We start from the raw sequence: 22,895 nt of genomic DNA on the forward strand, positions 1-22,895 counted from the left end.
GTCTGTGTTCTTTAATTTGCATGTCAGCAGATCACGTGCAAAACTTGCCACTCCCATCAACACATTTCTGGAATTGCGCTCTCACGCTAATTTGCCCTGTTTAGTAAATCTGGCCCTTAATGTGTTAAACAATGAGTTTTCTGTCAATGAATGTATCCAAACAGTTGCTTTCCTGTCTAATAAAACTCATAATATGCAGTACTAAAGCGTCTTTTAATGTTTCCATGGTTTTTCGACAAAATAAAACGAGAAATCGAGGGTAATGATGTCATTGATAGGCGACACACAGACACGGTGCGTGTCCTGGTTAAAATTGCTTATTTCTCTAGATTTAGAATTTCTTGGAAACATTTGGGATAAAGTACACAAGTCAACAAAAATTGTTTTAGTGGTTTTTGAATATTTTAATCTAAAAATCCTACATGTTTGTGTCTTTAACTGGTTGCATATGTCAGATTTATTGCATGACTCTGGCAAAGAAAAGCTGTTGCTATCAAACATTGTGTACTTAGCTGAGTCAGTGTGATGGTGAAGGGATCGATCAAATGGGCCAGCTGATGGAAGGTTTGCAAAGAAATTTCATGCTCCCTTGTAAAAGTATTTTGTAGTATTTTCAAAATACAAAAATACAGTAGTTTATTTTAATACATGGTGTGGCTGCTGTATTTTGTAGTTTATTTTGATACATTTAAAATGAAGGTATTTGGTATTTTATTTTAAAATACATTTTGATGTATTTTTGCCCATCCCCGTTTCCTCCCAGGGATTTAGGTGGATCCAGTTTGGGCATCATTGGAGATTAATATTAAAGACTAGTTCGTTAAGGTAGCAACTAGTATTTGACATTTATATTCCACCAAGAGCTTTTTGATTCATACAGGGTTTCCAGAGTCATGGAGTCATGTTTGGTTACCATCTTCAAAATACTTTCTTTTGTGTTCAGCAGAAGAAAGAAATTCATACAGGTTTGGATCAACTTGAGGGGCAGTAAATGAGGACAGAAGTTTAATTTTTAGGTGAACTATCCCTTTAGGAAGCAGGTTATGCTGAAACTAAACCTAGAGGCACTTATTTATTTTAGCATATCTATACAGACAAGAGTATATTTAAATCTGCTTAGAAAGACAAAGACTGCAGTCCTTACATTAATTACTGATTAAATGTCTTAAACGTATACCGTCAGAAGTAAAAAGGAACATTGCAAATGTAAAAACAGTGCTTGCTAAAATAGTTTGACAATTTATGTGAAACACCTCTAGCTAAGATTACATTTGATGTTTCATGTGAAAACAAAATCGGCATCAAAAATAGAAAAAAAGGTGAAAATTTAATACTTTAAGAAATGCATAACTTTACAGAATCGTATTAAAGGATGCATGTACACGTAAAACAGTTTTGTTGGGAAAATATACCATCCTTTTTATTTACCTTCTGATGTAATGTATTGTATTTATTTTAATCATTTCTAATTGTTCCACTGTCTCCATTAATAAGAACAATATGCTCTTGCCAGGCCTTTGAAAATAAGAAACTAGTTCTTAATTGATATTCCTGGTTGAATACAGGTAAATAATCAATATTCACATAAATAATTCTGTTTTCAAAATACAGTCTAATACTGAGATAATACTAAAAAAAATACTGACAAAAATGCCATCATTACCACCGTTTATGCATAGAAATCTTGTTTATCAGCAGAAGCTCATTTATGGTTTTATTTTCAAAGTCTCCACCATGAACACCTCTGCTGAAGTGAGTCAAACTTCTGTCAAAATAGTGATGCCAGTGTCCGTCACTATTTGCTCCAAACCCAAAAACATTAACCTGTGTGAGAGATTGAAAAATTAGGACATCAGTGTTTGCAATGCACTTTCTCAAACCAGCATTTAAAAATTAAATGAGCTTGTGCATGTGCATACTTGCTAGTGCAGTAATAAAGGGCTGATAAGCCAACAAACGCTAACCACAACATATCCAGCTCTGTGGAAGTTAATTTCTCACTGATAATCAAGAGCAAATTTCATGGTACTCATTTTCTATTTATTTACACATTAAAACTTCCTTTAAACCATCACACAGTTTGTTGACAGCACAGTTTCAGATGGCACATCTACAGTATGACACATTCATGATTTTCATTGATGGTCTGTTGGATTTTGCACACTAAGTCTGCATATGAATATTTGTAATATGAACTATAAGATGCACTTTAAGATACACTACCATTCAAAAGCTTGGAGTCAGTAAGAAATTAATACTTTTCTTCAGCAAGGATGCATTAAACTGATCCAGTTAAAGTAAAGACATTTATAATGTTTCAAATAAATGCTGTTCTTTTGACATTTTCTTATTTTTATTTATATGATCATGTGACATGGCATGATGGATTGCCCACCTCTAAATGGCATGTAAAACCAAAGCAAACTGTGGTTTGTCTTTTAAGCAAATCAGATCAGAGACAACATTGTAGGAATTGAAATTAGAGACGAAACTTACCTGATCACAGATGTGCAGGGCGAATATTAATGTAAGGAAGCCAGTAGAAGGATATTTGCCATGTTTCTCTAGCCAGCTCTCATAGACATATTTCATGAATGCAGGATGGATGATCATTACCTTAAAGAATAATCAAAATAATTATGCAATACAGTCTTAAAAATACAGGTTCTTTATTGGCATCAATGGTTCCATGAAGAAACTTTCCATTGCACAAAAGGTTCTTTATAGTGGAATAAGGTTCTGTAGATTTTTTAAATGTTTTTTACACTAAGAAAAAAATGATTCTTTTAAGAACTCAAAATGTTTCTTCTATGGAATCGCTGTGAAAATGTATTCCTAAAGAGTGTACACTTCAGGTAATTCTGGTTAATAATGCTTATTTTAAAGACATTTGTTAAGAAAAACTATACGGATCATTCATTGTGTGAATGTTGAAAGATATATATATACACACTGATGGATAGATATGATTCTTACCTTGTCTCTGTCTGCATTTACTGTAGGTCTCACTCTAATATAAGTGCTGAGGAACAAAGATTCACTGCATTAAGATAATTGCCATGAAATGTGAAAGATGCGTGTCTGGAAGCTTTGAAATAATCCTGTAAGCGTGTATTGATAAAATAATTGTACCTTGTGATGTGTCTAGTGGTGAAGACACTGATGAGCCAGCGCATGTCTGTAATCTTAAAGGGCAGAAGCACCAGATGGGTGGAGTTATCCACATCCACAGCGCTCTCGGGATACAGAATCCGGTGAGTGGTCTTCGATCCCACATCATTCTCAAAACCCTTTGTCGGACCTTTATTTATCCTGAGGTAAGAGCATTTTTAACAATCATCTTTGGTTGCACACATTGTCGAGACCTCAAAATAGAAAATAACATACCTTATGACAAAGTCATGGCTGTCTATTAGTTGACCATAGTGGGATCCGAGGAGGTTCCCAGAGTTTCCCACCACAGCACAGGTTCTGCAGCGATCTGGACCAGCGTCTGAGTAGTGTTCTTCATCGGGAAAGAGAGAAAACAATGTGTCCACCACATCTGTGTAGTTGACTTTAGAGGATTCAGATTGTAGACCCTATCCGAACGTTAAAACACATGAACGGGTTTAAGAGAGAGGAAAAAAAAAAAAAAAAAAAAAACTTTCACTGGGAAAACACATTTTAAAGGGGTCATGACATGGATTTTTTTTATTATTTTAATATTTTCCCTGAGGTTCACTTATAATGTTAATAAAGTGTTTTTTTGCACACACAGAAAGAAAAAAGAAAAAAACTTGTATGCAGGAAAATGATTATTTTCAACCCTCATTCTGACCTCTATATGAAATGATCCATTTTTAAGCGGCGGCTCCTTTAAGGCTTGTCAGTAAATGGCCACTGTTATGATTGGCTAACGTCATTGCAGAAACACTATCAATGCCCACTTGCTATTGCACATGGGTGTTACGTACAATACGGATGTATTGGCAGCATGTAATCAGAGCATAATTGCATTTTTACAGCGAAAAACATCAAGCATTTACAAATCTTTCATGTCATAAAGACATATGTATAATTTCCCTTTTATCATTTCATAGATTTTACTATTCCACACTAATCAATTGACTTTGGCCTTTTCATATACTTTTTTAGGCCTATCATAGAGTTTGGCATTGTATCTTATAGGCTTTTCTGTGTTCCACACTGGACACAACGGTCCCACATTAGGCATCTTGCAGATTGTCTCAAATGACTAGCACTAAGAGCACTAATATGTCTATCATTTCTTTTTCTTTTTCACACATTAGGGCAATTCATTTACCTTCCACCATCTGTAGACATCTGTCCTCAACACACTGTTTCTCTTGTTCATCAGAGGTGGAACTGTGGGGTTGAACCGCGTGAAGAACCAGTCATCATCACTCAGATCCCGGACACATTTATCACAAGCGCACAAACCTCCTTTGGTGGAATCAACAGATGTTTTGAGTACAGTATAGATCACCGCGTTTTGGAGGAACATAAGAACAAAGATGCTAAAACAGAAGAGCGCTGTGATGTACGGAGATCTCAGTTTGGTGAAGGAAACCATATTTTCAGCTGGTTGAAGAGGGTTTCAAATCCTACAGCCGAGAAGAGAACAAATATATTATTGTTCCCCTGCATTGTGCTGTTAATTGTTAATCTAGTTAATGATTTAATGAACTGAGCTCTGCAGTCACAAAACTCTACAATAGCAGAATGTTATTTTTAATCATTTTGAAAGGCTCCATAGGGATCTATTGTTTCGATTCAAGAGCGTCACTGCGTTAGGTTGACCAGATTTCTCATGATGGAATACGGGACAGGTGAGCAAGGGGTGGGCATTATGACCATGATATTTTTATTTCACGAAATTATATAGGGTGAATTCAGGGTGATTGGGATACTTTTTGCCATTGAGATGAACTGGAAAAAGTGTCCCATTCAACATGAATTCACTCGATAATTGTTGTTATATAATAGAAATTTACAAATAAATTACAAAATACAACAAATACAATAGAGATACATATTAAATAAACTTGTTTTTCAGATACAGTAGGTTTATTTAGCATGTATACATTTAACATCTTTTGTTGTTTTATTAACATTAATGACAGACAAATATTTAATTAGGCTACTGTCCCTTTAAGACAGAATCCATGATAGTAATATACTGACACATATCTGATTTTCAAAATTCACGTTCAGTGTGAAAGGGCCTCAACTGTCTGCATAGGAGAACAAGAAACGCCAGCGGTGAAAAACCAAAGTTGCGTTCCATATTATATTCATTTTTCGTTTTTTCCAGTGTTTTGTACCTTCACATTATTTATTGCACTTTAAAATCTGCTTAAAGTTCAAATTAAAGCGTGAAATATGGGTGTGTGAAGTGGGGGGGGGGGGGGGGGGTGAAGCGGAGCTGTGTGCGTGCACACAACTGTCATTGGATGTTGCTTTAGCCTACATTAACAGGATACTCAGAAGAAAACCAAAAGCTGGGAAGAGAATATTCTCCATAATAATCTACACCATACACATATAGGCTATACACACACATACGTTTGTATGACTATCCCTGAAACAACCCTTAATCCTCAAGCAGCCCTTTTAAGGTGTAACAGATTGAGGACCGGCCAATACTCACATTTTCATCACTCCACTCAGACCCTCACAAAGATAACTATACAAGTACACATATAGAGAGAGAAATTAACTGAAGATTGTATTACATCTAATATGGGAAAACTGCATTATAGTATTATTACTGAAGAGTCGTTATGTAGTATGTAACAAAGAAAGAAACTAATATTAATTAAAAAGAAATAGCGTTAACCTACCAGTTTGGAAAAAACAAATTTTAAACAATCAATAGCAATAATCCTGAAGAATGGGTGTCAGATGTGTGAATCTAGTGGTAGATGATCAGGTTAAATATGAGGGATGAAACAGAGGAGGGGTTTCTCTTCTACACACCTCATGATCATTACAACACTGTTTGCATTCACGTCTCTCTGATATAACATACAACGCTTTCACAAAGAACTGTCAAAAGGAGTCATTGTTTCTCCCCAGGAATTTGGGTAGATCCAGGTTGGGCATATTGAAGATTAATATTAATGACAGTAGTTCATTAAGGTAACAACTACAGAGCATTTGATATTTCTATGCCACCAAAAGCTTTTTGATTCATACAGGGTTCCCAGAGTCATGGAAAACCTTAAAACCTGGAATTATAAGGGAATTTTAAAACCGTGATTTCTGAGCCTGGAAATTTCAGGGACATTAATACAATCTTAAAGCCATTGACATTTCTATAGCAAATGAATATTTCTACAATAATACTAAGCCATATATATTAATTTGTGTCAAAATTGCTCTTTGTAAGTGCAAAATCTCTATTTTTTTCTGATGATAAACAAAAATCATGAACAAACAAAAGTAATGAAAAATCATTGGTCAAAAGGTTAGGAAACTATTTTCATATTTTGTGATGAAAGTTATTTAAAAAATAAAAAAAATCTGTTTACATATTCATATAGGCTACTAAAAATTTTCAAATTCAAAAAAAGTTTAAATTTTCAACTTCATGATTTTATTTTCTTCTTTTGTGCTATAATGACATGAACTTTACATTTGAATTGGGCAATATTTTGTCTTCGACATTGTATTTAATAGAACAAATAAGAACGTTTCCAGACATGATTATAGATAGGGCACCACGTCACCAGTGATTCTGTTCATCATTGCAACACCAACAGTTGCCAAAAGGAAATGATTCATGTTTATTTTAAGCATTAGATCAGTTTTGTCATACAGGGAAATTATTGTTTTTTTTGTGGGGGGAGTGTTGTTAAGCAGGTTATGCTAAAATAAAAAAAAACAGAATCACCTTTAGTATTTTATAGGGTGACAAATGTGGACTGTGAGGGGTGGCAACACCAAAACAAATACCCATGTATAGTTTTTTGATTTATGGCCTTTGTGGATGTGGCCTGAGAAAAACATTCATGAATATGAGAAACAGTATACTGTTTATAAAAAAATAAAAATAAATGTCAGTATCCAGGACACCAAGTCAAGACATTGTATGTATATCAAAAACATCAACAGATTCTAAATGTCTCAGAGTTTGTATCATTACTACATAGAACAGACAAGTTGTTTGATTACATAGGCTAGCTTCTTGGATGATATAAATCACACCTTTAAACCAAATCTTTTGAATTTGCTAACAGTAGAAAGAATATGTTAGCCTACAAAATAAAGCACTGAGTACTGAATTAGTTTTGCAAACAATGTTTGAGTTTGTTATTAACAGAGGTGGAAATGCCTGTATGAATGTCATAAAATGTTAGCCAGAACATGCTAGCAAGGGGGACATTCTAAAATGCTTAAAGGGTTAGTTCACCCAAAAATGAAAATTCTGTCATTTATTACTTACCATTTATTACTTTACACCCGTAAGACCTTCGTTCATCTTCGGAACACAAATTAAGATATTTTAGTTGAAATCCGATGGCTCCGTGACCGTGAGGCCTCCATAGGGAGCAATGGACACTTCCTCTTCCAAGATCCATTAATGTACTAAAAACATATTTAAATCGGTTCATGCGAGTACAGTGGTTCAATATTAATATTATGAAGCAACGAGAATATTTTTGGTGTGCCAAAAAAACAAAATAACGACTTATAAAGTGACACTGCTTCAGGAAGCTTTGGATCATAAATGAATCAGTGTATCAAATCTGCTGTTCGGAGCGCCAAAGTCACGTGATTTCAGCCGTTGGCAGTTTGACACGTGATCTGAATTCTGAATCTGAGTGATTCGATACACTGATTCATTTGTGCTCCGAATCTTCATGAAGCAGTGATTTGAAATCGGCCATCACTAAATAAGTCGTTATTTTGTTTTTTTTGGCACCCCAAAAATATTCTTGTCACTTTATAATATTAATATTGAACCACTGTACTCACATGAACCGATTTAAATATGTTTTTAGTACCTTTATGGATCTTGAGAGAGGAAATGTCATTGCTCCCTATGGAGGCCTCACGGAGCCATCGGATTTCAACTAAAATATCTTAATTTGTGTTCCGAAGATGTTCCGAAGGTTTTACGGGTGTGGAACGGCATGAGGGTAAGTAATAAATGACAGAATTTTCATTTCGTTCACACCAAGAACGATAACTAGACTTGCATTCACTCCAACGAACGAGAACAGTCTGTTTATTGTAAGATCACGCGCTGCGGTTTCAAAGTGTGTACAACATGCTTTTGCTGTTCTTGTTGCATTTACACGGTTTTAACTTTATGCCCTCAGCATGCTATGTTTCGAGTGAATAGCTAGTGCAGTCGATCTAATCTAACAGTGAATATAGCTGATGAAGACAATACAGTAAACACCTTAATAATAAACCATGAAGGCCTACAGAAAAGCAGAGCCCAGAATATGAACGCAACGCAATTACGTTTTCCTCCTATAGTATAAAGAAAACGCTTAATGTACTACAGTGATATGAAAAGATCAAATTCATATTCTGGGCTCATCTGCTTTTCTGTATATAGTATGGTTTAATATTAAGGTGTTTACTGAGTCTCTGTTTACATCACTGTCTAAAATAAGCCACATTAAGCGTTTTTTAACAATAAGCATTTTAATGTCCCTCCATAAGGACTCATTGAGGTCACAACGTCCCAGATATCCTTTCCGGACGGGATTAGATTACTTAGAGGACGTGTTTGCAGATGTTGTGCCGAATTTCAACCCCCTGTCAGATTATTACCCCCCTAGTATTGGTAGGTTTAGGAGTAGTTGTGGGGGAAGGGTTAGGATTCAGGGTGGGATAAAGATTAGGCAATCAGGTAGCGACTTCAACGAGGGGTAATAACTTGGCAGAATTAAAAAAAAAAAAAAAAAAAAAAATGTTTATGGTTTTAATTTATTTTAAAGTGTAATTGTATGTGATGGCAAAACTTAATTTTCAGCATCATTACTCATTGTCACATGATCCTTCAGAAATTATTCTAATCTGCTGGTTTGCTGCTCTAAAAACATGTCTTATTATTGTGGTTGTGCTGCTTAAAAGATTAGTTCACCCAAAAATGAAAATTCTGTCATTAATTACTCACCTTCATGTCATTCAAAACCCATAAAGACATTCATTAATCTTTGGAACACAAATGAAGATCAGGTGCTGGAAGGTCTGAGTAAAAACAAGACAAGAACAACCGTTTAACTTCTATTAAATGTCACATCATGACAAAAAAAGGCAAGCTATTTGCTTATACTTGGAGCAAAACTGCTTTCTGACCACCCAAACCTTTTCTGTGGTTTAGTAGAATACAGTTAGATGGTATTCAGGCTAAATATTTTTGCAAGCAACGTAATATTGGTAATATTTCATCATAACACTGAAGGGCCTGGTTTCATATTTTAAGATATGCTAGTGCAAGCCGTTTTCAGTTAAAACAGCTCAAATATACATTTTAGTATGGGATTATAGGCTTAAAGAAAAAGTCCACCCAAAAATGAACCTGTAAGAGTTTCTTTTTTCTGTTGAACATGAAAGAAGATATTTTAAAGAATGTTGGTAACCAGACGGTAGCCATTGACTTACATAGTAGGAAAAAAATACTATGGAAGTCAATGGCTTTAAAATATCTTATTTTGTGCTCAACAGAAGAAAACACCCATACAGGTTTGGAACAAAATGAGGGTGAGTAAATGGTGATAAAGTTTTAGTTTTTAGGTGAACTAAACCATTAAGCCTTGTCTGTGAAACCGAGGAAGTATATTTTATTAGTGCCCAATTTGTTTTTGAAGGGTCCTTAAAAGCCATAAATGTCATGAAACTGAACCAGCCGAGCAAACATCATTGAGATAAATGTTAATGTCAGCACAAAATATGATATTTATGGAATTAGTTTTAGCATGGTGGAAATGATCCACAGTAGACTGACCATGTAGTAACTCAAGTGAATATCCTCTACGCCTGTTGTCTGGCAGATGACATGCAGAGGATCTTTAACAAGTAATTTACTATTTATACACTTTACAGAAGCCTTTGTGAATGTGTGCTGTTATTATGTGCTGACCTGATTCTGGATCAGTATGAGCATTTACGTGGCTAGACATCTGATCAACCTCTAAATGTCTGGTCACAGCTCACCTCTCCCTTTATACCAATCACATCAATTTAGCAATGATTGCTAGCAGCTGTTGATGTTGAAGTTGAATATAAAGCGTTTAAGACATTGATTTTCCAAAAACAAAAAACAAAAAGATAAACAAAGAAACATTTTAATGTAAAATGAAGAAACATTTCATTTTGTGAATAATTTCTAGGTCACAAAGCAAATAGTAAGTACTATAGAGGGTATGCATCGACGTCACTTTCCCGCCGGAACGCGCTCCCTCAGCTGGACTGAGTGGCAAAAGAATCTGCTGCATGACTAGATTTAATAGGAGAAACTGCGAAAACGCGAGTAAAACAAACGAATTACACTAAAGGTTGGACTCGAAAGTGTTTCTTACAATTTGTCAAATAAACCTAATCCATGGACATTGCCATGCAGCCAGGACTCGCGTTTCCTGACATTTACATGTGCCTGATTTCGACGCCGGGGAAATACATAAAATCTGCCTGTGAATATTCTATATAACTACAATAGGTTCAAATCCGAGTAATCACTTAGCCTATATGAATGTTATATATATCGTCATATTGTCCAGCCCTGAAACTTGTATAGTTTTTCTCAGTGTTTATTTAAAAACACCCAATTTTGCTGAATTTAAGATGGTAAATATTTAAAGTTGTCAACACAATATATAACAATTCAATACATACGGTATGATTTTAGGCCTACCTCAAAATCCAACAATTTGACAAAATGATATCTGCAAATCCATGTTTCTCTGCTGGAGTCCAGCTGTTTCTGTGAATTGCAGTGATCCATTTGCTTCTTTTTTTTCTGTAGCTTTCGGCAGTTTTTAAATATATACATCAGTTGTTCTGTCAAAGCTATTTGTACAGTCAGTCACAAAGCTCTTTCCCGTTTTGGATGTGTGTTGTGTGTTTTTCGCGGCATTCACGCTGAAAACCAATGCTGCCGCTCAGTCTTTCTGCCACTCAGTGGGAATAACCAGTCAGGGGTGAGTTTCCCGAAAGCATCGTTAGTGAACCATGGTCGTTAGTCCCATTGAACTCTATTGGTAACGACGGAACTTGCGACCATAGTTCGCTTTGGGAAACGCACCCCAGAGCCGACCACAGTCATAACCCAGCAAGCAATACATGGGTTTCAAAGACGTCACTTCCGCTATGCCCGCCGCCATATTTGGGACCAGTCACAGCTGCGCGTCCTGTTTAAGTCTATGGTGACAGCAGCTACAAATACCAGAGGAAGGCCAACAAAACGCTCTCAGAAGGTTCACAACAAGTTTACAATATATCTGGGATATGTGGTGCTTAGCCGTTTCAACAGTCGTCAGAACTACAAATTTATTTGATTTATTTGAAAATATTGTGAATTCTAGTTGCTGTGTTTCGGCGTGTTGTTACAGGATGAACAAATTCACGACACCAGCTGACTACATTACTTAGTTCAAGTATGCGTGCATGATTTTGTGCAAATATAAGTTGTAATTTTATGTATATCTTGTATAAATATATATGAATTACCATATATAGGATGTGTCCCGTTGAGTTAATTAACCTTCTAGCAAAGCGCTTCAGTTTACGGGTGTTCATTCAGTGCGCGCAGCTCAAATAATACTGTTATCAAAATGAGATGATTTGAGAAAAAAAATCTGTTATTGTTCATGATCCTTATTATTAATCAAACTATGTGTTGATGAAAATAATACTAGAACAATATAAGAGCTAGTTATTAAAAATAATGCATTCATTTTCTAAAAGAAATATTAAAGTTTTAATATTACTGTGTAGTAATGTTAAACATTTTAATGACTTAATCATTGCTGTTTGAGCTGCGCACGCTGAAGCTGAAGATAATAAAAAACCCATAAACTGAAAGTTAATTAACTCATCGGAACACATCCTATATAAAATAATCCAGATATTAATACAAAATAAAAATATTACAACTAGCATTTGCACAAAATCACGCACAGATGAACTTGAAGTAACGTCATTGAAACCCCGAAACACAGCAAATAAGCCCAAATAATTCACAACGTTATTTTACAAATATATACGATTATAATATCATGTATAAGAAGAAGACAGTCCCAATCATATTAATGTTTTGTCTTACTTTTTGAGCGCTCGCGCTGAAGCTATAGATCATCAGCTCTGTGGGTTATTTACCTCAACGAAACACATCCTTTATGAGAATAATCAGATATTTATACTTAATAAAATTAATAAGTTTTATCTGTACAAAATGACGCGAATGCACAAGTGAAGTTTGAACAAGTTATGTAATCAATGTAATCAAACTCAGTCGACGCGCTCTTACCACAACAACACGCTGAAACAACAACACAGAGAATTCACAACATTTTATTACAATAGTGTTCTCGTTATAATGTTATGTAAATGACAGTCCCAGCAGTTATTAATGTTGTGCATTGCTGTTTGGCTGCCAGTGGTGTGGTCCCTTCTAAATGAAGCCAATAATTCTGCCGATCTAACTACTTTGGGATCAAATAAATTTGTAGTTCTGACTACTGTTGAAACGGCTAACAGCACCACATATCCAAGATATATTATAAACTTGTTGTGAACCTTCTGAGAGTGTTTCGTTGGCCTTCCTCTGGTAATTGTAGCTGCTGTCACCATAGACTTTAACAGGGCGCGCAGCTGTGACCGGTCCCAAATATGGCGACGATAGAATACAGTGACGTCACATGAAACCCATGTATAGCCGTCATTTCACCGTCTCGGTTAACTATAGACCCGATATAGTCCGGCTATGTGTAACCCACTTTTAGCCAAAATAATCTTTCATTTGGTTACATGTCGTTTTTGCCAAAATAACTTGCGAGTTGTATGATATTGCATCATGTAAGTGAAGTCAACAGTGATTACAAGGTGTTTGGTTTCACATCTTTGACATGTTATATTGTGTAGGCTGTGCGTAGCCACAATTTAGCTCGTAGTCAGACCGGCTATTTGTAGCCCACCTATAGTCAATCCTGATTTATTGTAGTTTTTGGACAGGAAGTGCTTGAGATGGTTGATATCTCATCGTGTTCGCAATGTCAATGATTTCTACAAGATTTAAGTGGCATTTCATGACATGGTCTATATGTAGTCACGATTTAGCTCTGAATTGGATAGGCTATGTGTAGTCTGCTTTTAGTCCACCCGGCGAAATCGAGGCAATTTATAGTCTAGTTTTTACGGCTTGGCTATAGCCCTGATTCAGACCAGCAATGAGTGTAACCAAAATAGTGTTAAGTCATTTTCGACCACAAAGCTTGTGGGATTCTTGATATACTTGCATTTATACATTTATATGCAAGTATAATATACATTTATATGCAAGTATATATTTGAAACAGCATATTTTTGCTGTCACACAATCCTACATTCTACGATATCATATATATATATATATATATATATATATATATATATATATATATATATATATATATATATATATATATATATATATATATATATCAGGGTATAGCCAAACCATAATTTAATTATAATTATATACCACACACATATATGACTGTATTTAATTTTAAGTTAATTAAAAATTTACAATTCTCAACCGCTAGATGGCAACTGTGGCTCTACTGAGACATGACCACTGGCAACGCGAGACTTGAACGTTAGCTCTCGATCACTGTTGCCAGATCTCGCGATAAACATTTCCGCATTTTACAACCGTTGGAGACGGCAAGCAACAGCAAATGTTAAAGCAAATTCTTTACTGCTTTTGGTCATGTAAGTATCTGTGTTTTTCATTTTGACATGTGTTTATTATTTATGTACATTATGTGTAGGAACCGTGACATTTTAGCGGGTAACAGTGCAGACAGTAAAACGTGGTTAGATTAACATACATGCACATGTACTGTAGTGTTTCCTTGTGCCCTAAAACTCTGTAATTATCTAAATACAAGGGGGTAAACATGAAACCTGTGCACCCTACTATTATTTGTTATGGAAGCCTTGTATATCTTTTAATCTTTTGATCATTATGGCATAAAAATATGAGTTTTTGATTTGGCAAGGCAAGTTTATTTTGTATAGCTAGCACATTTCAACAACAATGTTCAAGGTAATTCAAAGTGCTTTACATAAAACATGGAATTTATGGAACTAAAAATTAATAAAAAAAAAATATTGTTAACATTTTTTATTTAACTTTTTTTTTTGTCAATGTTTTATATTTTTATTATGTTACACTTTGTAATTTTCTTGTAATGTTTATTTGTATTGTATTTGTAAAATTTAATTTATTATTTTTTTATCATTGTGTATTATCTTGAGTTCTGTTTCTAAATAAAACCTTTTATATTTAATTTGTTTGGACGGATTGTCATTTATGAGAACCTGTTATATTTAAGTGAAAAGAATCCTTTAGCCATTATTTTGTTGTCTATTGCATGTATAGATGTAATCATTCATTAGTAGTGTAATTGATGACTAGTCTATTTTTGGGTTATGGTTAGACGTCTATTAGATTTTCACTGACAGCCCAAATTCAGCCTTATTTTAGCCTAGACCCGTATTAACCGTCTATTAGACATAAATATGTAATTGTCTAATAATCGTCTAATTGATGACTAGTCTACTCTTGGGTTATGGTTAGACGTCTATTAGATTTTCACTGACAGCCCAAATTCAGCCTTATTTTAGCCTAGACCCATATTCACCGTCTATTAGACATATATATGTAGTCGTCTAATAATCGTCTAATTGATGACTAGTCTATTTTTGGGTTATGGTTAGACGTCTATTAGATTTTCACTGACAGCCCAAATTTTGCCTTGTTTTAGCCTAGACGGCCGGGCTATGTTTTGACGGCTATTAGACGTCTAATAGACATAAAATTGCTTGCTGGGAACTGTCGACCGTGACGTCACGTGCATACCCTCTATTGTTTCTGAACTGAAGTTCACAGGGAACAGTGTGTGTCTGTGACCACTAGAGGGCAGTGTGAGCTTAGTGATACATTGATACAGAATGTCGTTTTTCTTACTTTTTCTTACAGGGAAAGTTTCAGCCTGTCCACGTTCGTTTTATGGGAAACTATTAATGTAGTAGGCTACTATTACTGAAACATACATTTTATAAAACTGAAAAGCAAAAATGACCACTACTTTACTATTACTTATATTTTTATTATTTAAATGATATTTATTTTACATAAATATCGCTGTCAGCTCGTCCTGCCGTTAACACGGTTTGTTTGTTCATGTGACGTTCTGCATAAAGCCTATTATAGGCTGGATATCATTGGTATGAAGCTACAAAAGAAAAATTCAAAGGGGTGGAGTTGATGACCAGTGGCATGATTTATTTTAAGTTTTGTCATGACTAAAGGTCGTGTTTTGTATGCGGATGTGACACATTTGGGAAGCTGACAAATAAAAAAAATGTTGTTTTTTTTAAAACGCCTCTTTAAAAAAAAAAAATACATAGCCAATATTTATGTAGTGTGAAGTCTGATTTTTGAGAAAATTCTTTTACAGTTTTTTTTTGGAAAAAAATTTATGGAACTGTACCATAAATGTGTCCTAAAACTCTTAATAACATACAAATAGCATGAGAGAGATTTATCTTTATTGTTAGACACTTATATATTTTCATATAATGCTATTTATTTAATATGAAATTATAAATAACATTACTCTTTCCTCATGACTTGTTGGACATTTTCAATAAATACAAGACAAACTTTGTTGTCATCCTTTCAAAACTGCTGAAAATGATACCATTTGAAGAGGAGTGATGATTATATCTCCCATATTTCAATACTCAACTGTTCTTTTTAAAATATATTTAGATAAAAACAAATCTGTGGTTCTTTTATGTGTCACACCATAGGACATTATGTCACACTAAAGGACAGAAATGGTAGTTATTACATTAAAGAGAGTGAGGGGTATTATATTAAAGTATTTTTATTTAACTTTGAATGTGTCAAAGAAGAAAGAAAATTGAATTTTGATACAAACAATATCAATGTTTATGTATATTTTCTATATATATATAAAATCAACAAAATGAAATGTGACTCCTTGACAGAGCAAATATTTTTGAAACTTTAACACCCCAAAATCTTTTGTAATGTAATTAATTTGTTTGTTAAAGAAGAAATAACATTTCATTTTGTTACATCAACCACCATGCTTTTAAAAATCACATTTTTTAAAAGTATATGGCTGCTCTTTTTAAGGCATCATTGCGATTTTATTTACTTTGCATCAGGATCTCCTCCCTTCTGCGTGGATCCCTGTTCATACTGCCTTATCCTCTCCCTTCCACTCCCTCCCTCAGTTCTTTCTGCTCAAAAACAAAGTATCACTTTTTATACTTATTTTCATGACACTTTATAACAGTACAAATTTTCAGCAAAACATCATTTAATGTAATTATTGCATTTTAGAACACTGAAAATGATCAAAAAAAGAATAAAAAGGGAGTTGAACAAATCTTATTTAATTATTTAAAATGCTTCTTAAAGAGACCTTGTCATTATCTTTCACACCATAGGACGTTTCAGATTTTGAGTCATTTAATGACCTTGCTATTCATAGCTAACCTGTCATTAGCAGTTAGCAAGACAAAATTGCATAATTGTCCATGATTATGTAGTTTAATTAACATACATTTTTAATAAAAAAAAAAATAATAATAATAATGTAGGGGTGTCACACCAAAGGACAACAAACCTTAACACTTCACAGGGGGCTTCAACATGACCTTGAATGGGGTTCTAATTAAAGTTGTCTGTGGAATTGCCTGATTTAATATCAGGATATGGTGTCACACTGGAGGACATATTTTTCAGTGACAAAATGTATCAAGATCCTATGCTTTTAGAAATATATTTATGAAAAAAGACTGCCATTTACTGAAACAGACACTTGTAAAATTATACTTGAGATATTTATCAACATTTTTATGCTTTTCTTTTTAATTCATAAAAGTAATTTGGCTCAAAAAAATTTAAAAATCTAATAATAAAGCAGTTTTTATAACAACAGGTCCATGTAAGACAAATAAACGTTTAAGCATTTACTACATGTTAAATGATGACAACAGTAATTATATTAATTTTTGTCTTGTGTGACAGTGAAAATGATGATGATATATATAAAAAATGATGACGTCATTAACTGGCACAGGAGTCCTATTCTATGATTTAGTCGGCTCTCTACAAAGAGTCATTTGGCACAACGTTCTATTGTTTGAGCAATCTTGAGCTCAAATTGACGTCATCATCATTACAAAGTTTATCTGATAGCGTCTAATTATGGAAACATACTGTTGTGACACACAATCAAAGGGACCGAATGTTCCAGTTTTGAGCAATCTTATGTCATTGCACCTGTCAGATTTTATTTATTTTATTTCCAGGTAGGATCCTTAAAATAATTCAAGACATTTGTGCATGAGCACAATTTTGTGAGGGGAAAAATCGGCTGTCACAAATTCCTCTGTCATGTGCTTTATGTTCAAGGACTTTTATGTTGTATTTCTAGTTCCTATTTCTAGTTTCGTGCTGTGTTCAAAATCACCTCCTTTACCCTCATTCACTATTCCCCTACATTAGTCCTCTAATATAGTCCACTTAAAGGACTCTCACAGTGCATTACGGGTATTCTCTAGCCGTTGAGTGTACATTGGTTGTACACTCGTTATTGCGGTGCATTGTGGGGTTGAATGAGTTCACCCGGTAATGTCCACTATGGTTTCAGACACCAATACAAATGGCTGTCCCCTCAAATAGTGCCCTATTTAAGGGTATAGGCCGTGATTTCAGACACATCCCTGGTTTCCATTGCTGCCTTGTTTTGTTACCCTTGTTAATTTTTTTATAGTCATTATTGTTATTTACCATGAAAATTCATTACCCACACACACCTGTTCCTTGTTGGCCTCATTACCAGTGTATAAAGGTCATTTACACAACACAGTTTGCAACTAAAAATGAAAAATGTTTTGGCCGTTCATTTACACAACAATGGCGTTTTGGGGCCTGAGAATTGCAAATAATTGAAAAAGGGGTTTTAAAGAGCAAGTTTTTGAAAAATATACTTTAATAATACAGCGTTTTTAGTCATTTTCTTGGATCCGTGTAAACGGTGATCATTTTGACAACGTTGTCATCTGTACGCATGAAAATCAAAGGAAAAACCTTTCAGTTTTTAGTGAAAATTTCCCCCTCAGAAAGTCCCTGCTCATGAGGTAGTACTTTTACGAAGTTCAGTAACTTTCAGGGGTGGGACTTGGGCACTGAACATGCTGATTGGTTGAGTTCACACAGCATTTTATTTCAACCACCATTTTTAAAAGTCTTTTGTGGTGCATGCAGTAAGGCTGTGTCTCCGCCAAAGCATTTTTAGCCAACTGAAAATGCTAGGCGCTCTGCTGAAAACGCATAGCTGTGAGCACTTGAGAGCACTTCGGCAGCACAGAGTTTTTTTTTTCTTTTTCTTTCCAGATGAGACAGTTCACTCGCTATGATACAGAATTTCTACAGGAGTATTAGTATCTCATTTCACATATTTTTTTGTTCCGCCCCTCCTCCATTGTGATTGGATGACTGGGTACAAAGTGACAGTGTTTTACCCAAAGTTGAGCATTCTTCAACTCTCAGCGACCAGAAAAAAACACAATGCTTGCGTTTAGATCCACGCTTTTCCTCTTCTCTGCATCCACAGTGACATCTGCAAGAAATAATATTATTTATTTCCATTAAACTCCCCCTGAAATCAAAATGTAAGTTTTTTAGCTTTTAGTATGAATATGTTAGCCTTAAGGTTATGAATAAGCTGGTGTGAATAAAAAACAATGACAAAATTTGCATTTAGGAGATATGAGCATTCAAAACTTAGTCTCTCACTTTCACTAAAATGGATCATGGATTTTCATGACATCACATCGCACTTCAGTTTCTCATCAAATCTTCGGTCCAATCAAATGCTGTCTAGAATCTGAAGTCCCACCTCCTCCTACACTCTTACAGACTCTGAAACTGCGGCTGACATCGGTCATTTGCTCACACATTTACTAGTTTCTACATGGTGAATGGCACACAGTGCGCTATATAGAGGATAGGGAATGATTTTTTTAAAAGGGGTGGGGCTGTTCGATATATATCGCCCTGTCTTCCTGTTTCAGTTGAAATACACTGAATAATGCTGCACATTCCAACGCTCTTCAGTGGGCCTTTAAACGGCTTCATGTGCTTACCAATATTCAATATTTACTTCATTTAACATTATTTTTGAAAGGCTTATATTTAAAAGTTATTAGTGCATGAAATTATGCATCTGCTGCCTCCCTACAAACGGCTCTTTGTAAGGGGTTACAAAACTTGTTTAGTCTCTAAAGTTCTCACAAATTACCTGTACCTGTGTACAGTTTATGCTGATTATTGCACGTGATTATTTCAGTTTGATAATGAGACTCTTCATAAAGTTTAAATAGATTTGATTGAGGAAATAGATAATGATACTCATTGAAATGTCAGGCAAAGGCTGTTAGATTATTAAATCAACTTCAAAACTGGTGAAGATGGTTTAGTGGTGAATAGCATATAACAAACCAGAATGAAAAAAACTGTACCAGTATGGAAATTCAAACTTCAATGGACAAACTGTGTTCATAAAGCAACCTAAAGCAAAGTTTTGTTTACGTCATCTGTGGATGATTGATTTGATTTTCCTAAAGAATGCTCTCTGAGTTTAATCATTCTATGTCATCAGATAAACTTAATCTGCTGCTTAATCTGCATTATGAAAACATGCAAACATGAGAAACATCTGTTAATTTCAATATACTACATTTAAGAATGCAAATTAAAGGATTTTTTTTCTGAAAGTCATTTGTTCTCTTCCACTGGGCAACATGAAGAAAACCAACTATTCAACCACCGGTGAGTGCAAGATTTCACTCAAAGATAAACTGAAACATGAGACCCTGGACTCTCTTCCTTGTTTTACAATGTTTTACAATGTTCACACATGTGACATGACTTTTGAAAAGAGTAGGCTAATATAATTTAATCAGTGCCTATTCTTATGACAAAAGCTATTTTTTTTGTTTGTTTGAGGTAATCAGCAACGTTTTATTAGGACTGACAGACATTTGCACTGATTTACAAAGAAAAAAACTACAATAAACTGGATATCCCAGGTTAAAAAAGTACACTTCCATAATGTACTTAAAGTGCTCTATTTTCACCACTAATTTTGTACTTAATATACAAAATAATCTTAAGAACATCTATTTTGAGACACATGAATATGAACTAAAATGGGCTTTTAACGTACTATCTCTGTATTAAAAAAAGTGTATTTAGTTACCAGTTATAGTACATTTGAACTCATCTTTTATACACGTTTAAATATACTCATCAGAAAACACACTTATTATTTAAAATATAATAATAATAAATGATAAATATATACAAAATGTATTTATAATGTATTGCCCTCATATTGTTATACATTAAACAATTAATTTCAAATGTATTGTAACTATGTAAAAGGATTAGTTCAATTTCAAATGGAAATTACCCCAAGTTTTACTCACCCTCAAGCCATCATAGGTGTATATGACTTTCTTATTTCTAATGAACACAATTGGAGAAATATTAATAAATATCCTAATGCATCCAAGCTTTATAATGGCAGTAAGCGTTACCAAATGAGTATGAGCTGAAGAAAGTTCTTCCATCCACATCCATCATAAACGTACTCCACAAGGCTCCGGGGGGTTAATAAATACCTTCTGAAGTGAAACAATACATTTCTGTAAAAAAAAAAAAAATCCATATTTAACAAGTTATGAAGTAAAATATTAGCTTCTGCCAGACCAGAGCGTCAGTTACACTTTTTCCCGTAAGTTGAATAGGGAAGGCATAGGACGTAATGTAAGCTTTCTGAACAGCTAGATATTTTACTTCATAACTTGTTAAATATTGATACTTGTTAAATAAACTTGATATTTTTTACACAAAGGCATCACTTCGCTTCAGAAGGCCTTTATTAACCCCCCAGAGCCGTGTGGAGAACATTTATGATGGATGGAGACACTTTCTTCAGCTCATACTCATAGATCCTGCTCACTGCCATTATAAAGCTTGGATGCGTCAGGATATTTATTACTATTTCTCCGATTGTGTTCATCAGAAAAAAAGAAAGTAATAAACACCTAGGATGGCTTGAGGGTGAGTAAAACTTGGGGTAATTTTCATTTGAAAGTGAACTAATCCTTCAATATTCCCTTTATATGATGTACTTAACTATGATGTACTTAACTGTCTTTAAATAGTTACGGTCATGTGAAATTAGGAGGATTAGAGCGAATGCAGCAAATATCAGATTAAGAAAAACAGCAGCAGGAAAGATAGCCAGGATCAGACATCACAGATGCAGATGGTAAAGTATTTCTTGGTAGCGCCTCAGTCTTCTGACACGAGTCCAACAGGAAAACCAAAACTGTCTCGAAAGAGAATATCCAGAATATCCAGAACAGGAACGAGGAACAAGAGACTTAAACACAGCCAGGACCAACACTGCACATACACAGTAGAAGTAGAAATATACTTTTAATTAGTGTATTTATAGTGTATAACTTTTACAATTTTATTTAGCACAAAAAATAAGAATGTACTACAAATGAACTTGCTTGTATTTAAGTTTTTTTTTTGTTTTTTTTGTGCATTCAACTTTTTTCACCCCCGTATTTCAGTAACTAAAAGGTTTTGAGTCAAAAGCACAAGTGGATTGTATCTTGGAGTGGTTTTGTATGTTGTTAAAAAAATAAAATAATTTTTACCCCCCAAAGTAAAACTTTTGCAATATCTGTTTGGAAAACAATTGAACTACACCAATATTGTGTTAAGACAAGAGTAAAATATTGAAGATTACAAGAGACATTTCATTAATGTGAAGTATTTTTAAATTTAATAATTACAATATTTGTTGGTCAAAACCATGCAGGTTCCCATGACATTTAGAATATATCTGACATGAGAAGAGCCTCCAGACTAACATATGAGCTCATGCAACTTTTACAGTCACCGTGATTTCGCAAAGTAAGACAGATTTTGTTGATCCTGGAACAACATTCTTGTCTGAAAATTGAGTTCTATTTCTACCCATAAACCTAACTCTACCCATAACTTTTTTCCCCCTAAAATCAGAGGGAAATGATAAGTGAATAACACTGATGGAAAAGATAAACAAAGATGTTATTCTAGGAACATGCGTACTTGGTGATATCACGTTCACCCAACATCTGATAGTGTCAACAGATGCTTTAAATCAAAGGTGTCAAACTCAGTTCCTGGAGGGCCACAGCCCTGCTGAGTTTAGCCAGAGATTGTGTATTATAGGGAGATAGGAGGGTCTGTACCATTGGAGAAACTGTAACGGCTAAATTAATCACGTGCGGCACCTCTCAGCCTATCGTGTAATGGCAGTGACATCAGTGCCCGCCGTTCAAAACTCCTTCCCTGCGTACCACCTACCGCCAGAGCCAGAACGTTAGCATTAGCTGTTATGCTTTTTTTGGCTAAAGGTTGCAGGCTTGCCTTCCAGTGGCTTTTAGTTAGCTTCAACCCTAATTAAACGCACTTGATTCAGCTAATCAAATCCTTCAGGCCTATTAGAAATCTACTTGTATGTGTGTTTGGAGCAGGGTTGGAACTAAACTCTGCA

At 34.6% G+C, this 22,895-nt stretch overlaps 1 protein-coding gene across 3 annotated transcripts; it reads right to left on the reverse strand.

Moving 5' to 3' along the window:
• Nucleotides 1-1,308: 1,308 nt before the first annotated feature.
• Nucleotides 1,309-10,186, reverse strand: LOC125275784 (CMP-N-acetylneuraminate-beta-galactosamide-alpha-2,3-sialyltransferase 1-like). Of its 3 annotated transcripts, none has more exons than XM_048203061.1 (8): nucleotides 10,106-10,186; nucleotides 9,140-9,213; nucleotides 4,307-4,607; nucleotides 3,388-3,581; nucleotides 3,133-3,312; nucleotides 2,977-3,022; nucleotides 2,497-2,616; nucleotides 1,309-1,824 (listed from the first exon to the last, which is right to left on the reverse strand). In XM_048203061.1, the coding sequence occupies exons 3-8, from the start codon at nucleotides 4,574-4,576 to the stop codon at nucleotides 1,660-1,662; spliced, it is 975 nt and encodes a 324-aa protein (XP_048059018.1). In that variant the 5' UTR covers nucleotides 4,577-4,607; nucleotides 9,140-9,213; nucleotides 10,106-10,186; the 3' UTR covers nucleotides 1,309-1,659. The 3 variants fall into 3 exon arrangements, with proteins under 3 accessions (XP_048059018.1, XP_048059019.1, XP_048059020.1); XM_048203062.1 differs by having other exon boundaries at nucleotides 9,971-10,142; XM_048203063.1 differs by lacking the exon at nucleotides 9,140-9,213 and having other exon boundaries at nucleotides 10,106-10,148.
• Nucleotides 10,187-22,895: the final 12,709 nt, after the last annotated feature.

The sequence above is a fragment of the Megalobrama amblycephala genome, linkage group LG9, assembly GCF_018812025.1.
Source record: "Megalobrama amblycephala isolate DHTTF-2021 linkage group LG9, ASM1881202v1, whole genome shotgun sequence".
Lineage (NCBI taxonomy): Eukaryota > Metazoa > Chordata > Actinopteri > Cypriniformes > Xenocyprididae > Megalobrama > Megalobrama amblycephala.

Bases quoted from the DNA above. Each gene is read 5' to 3' on its own strand.
- LOC125275784 (XM_048203061.1), bottom strand. From the start codon at position 4,576: ATGGTTTCCTTCACCAAACTGAGATCTCCGTACATCACAGCGCTCTTC. The intron at 3,582-4,306 runs GTAAATGAATTG...ACGTTCGGATAG, and splicing joins ATGTCTACAGATGGTGGAAG to GGTCTACAATCTGAATCCTC. The intron at 2,617-2,976 runs GTAAGAATCATA...TTATTCTTTAAG, and splicing joins TAAATGCAGACAGAGACAAG to GTAATGATCATCCATCCTGC.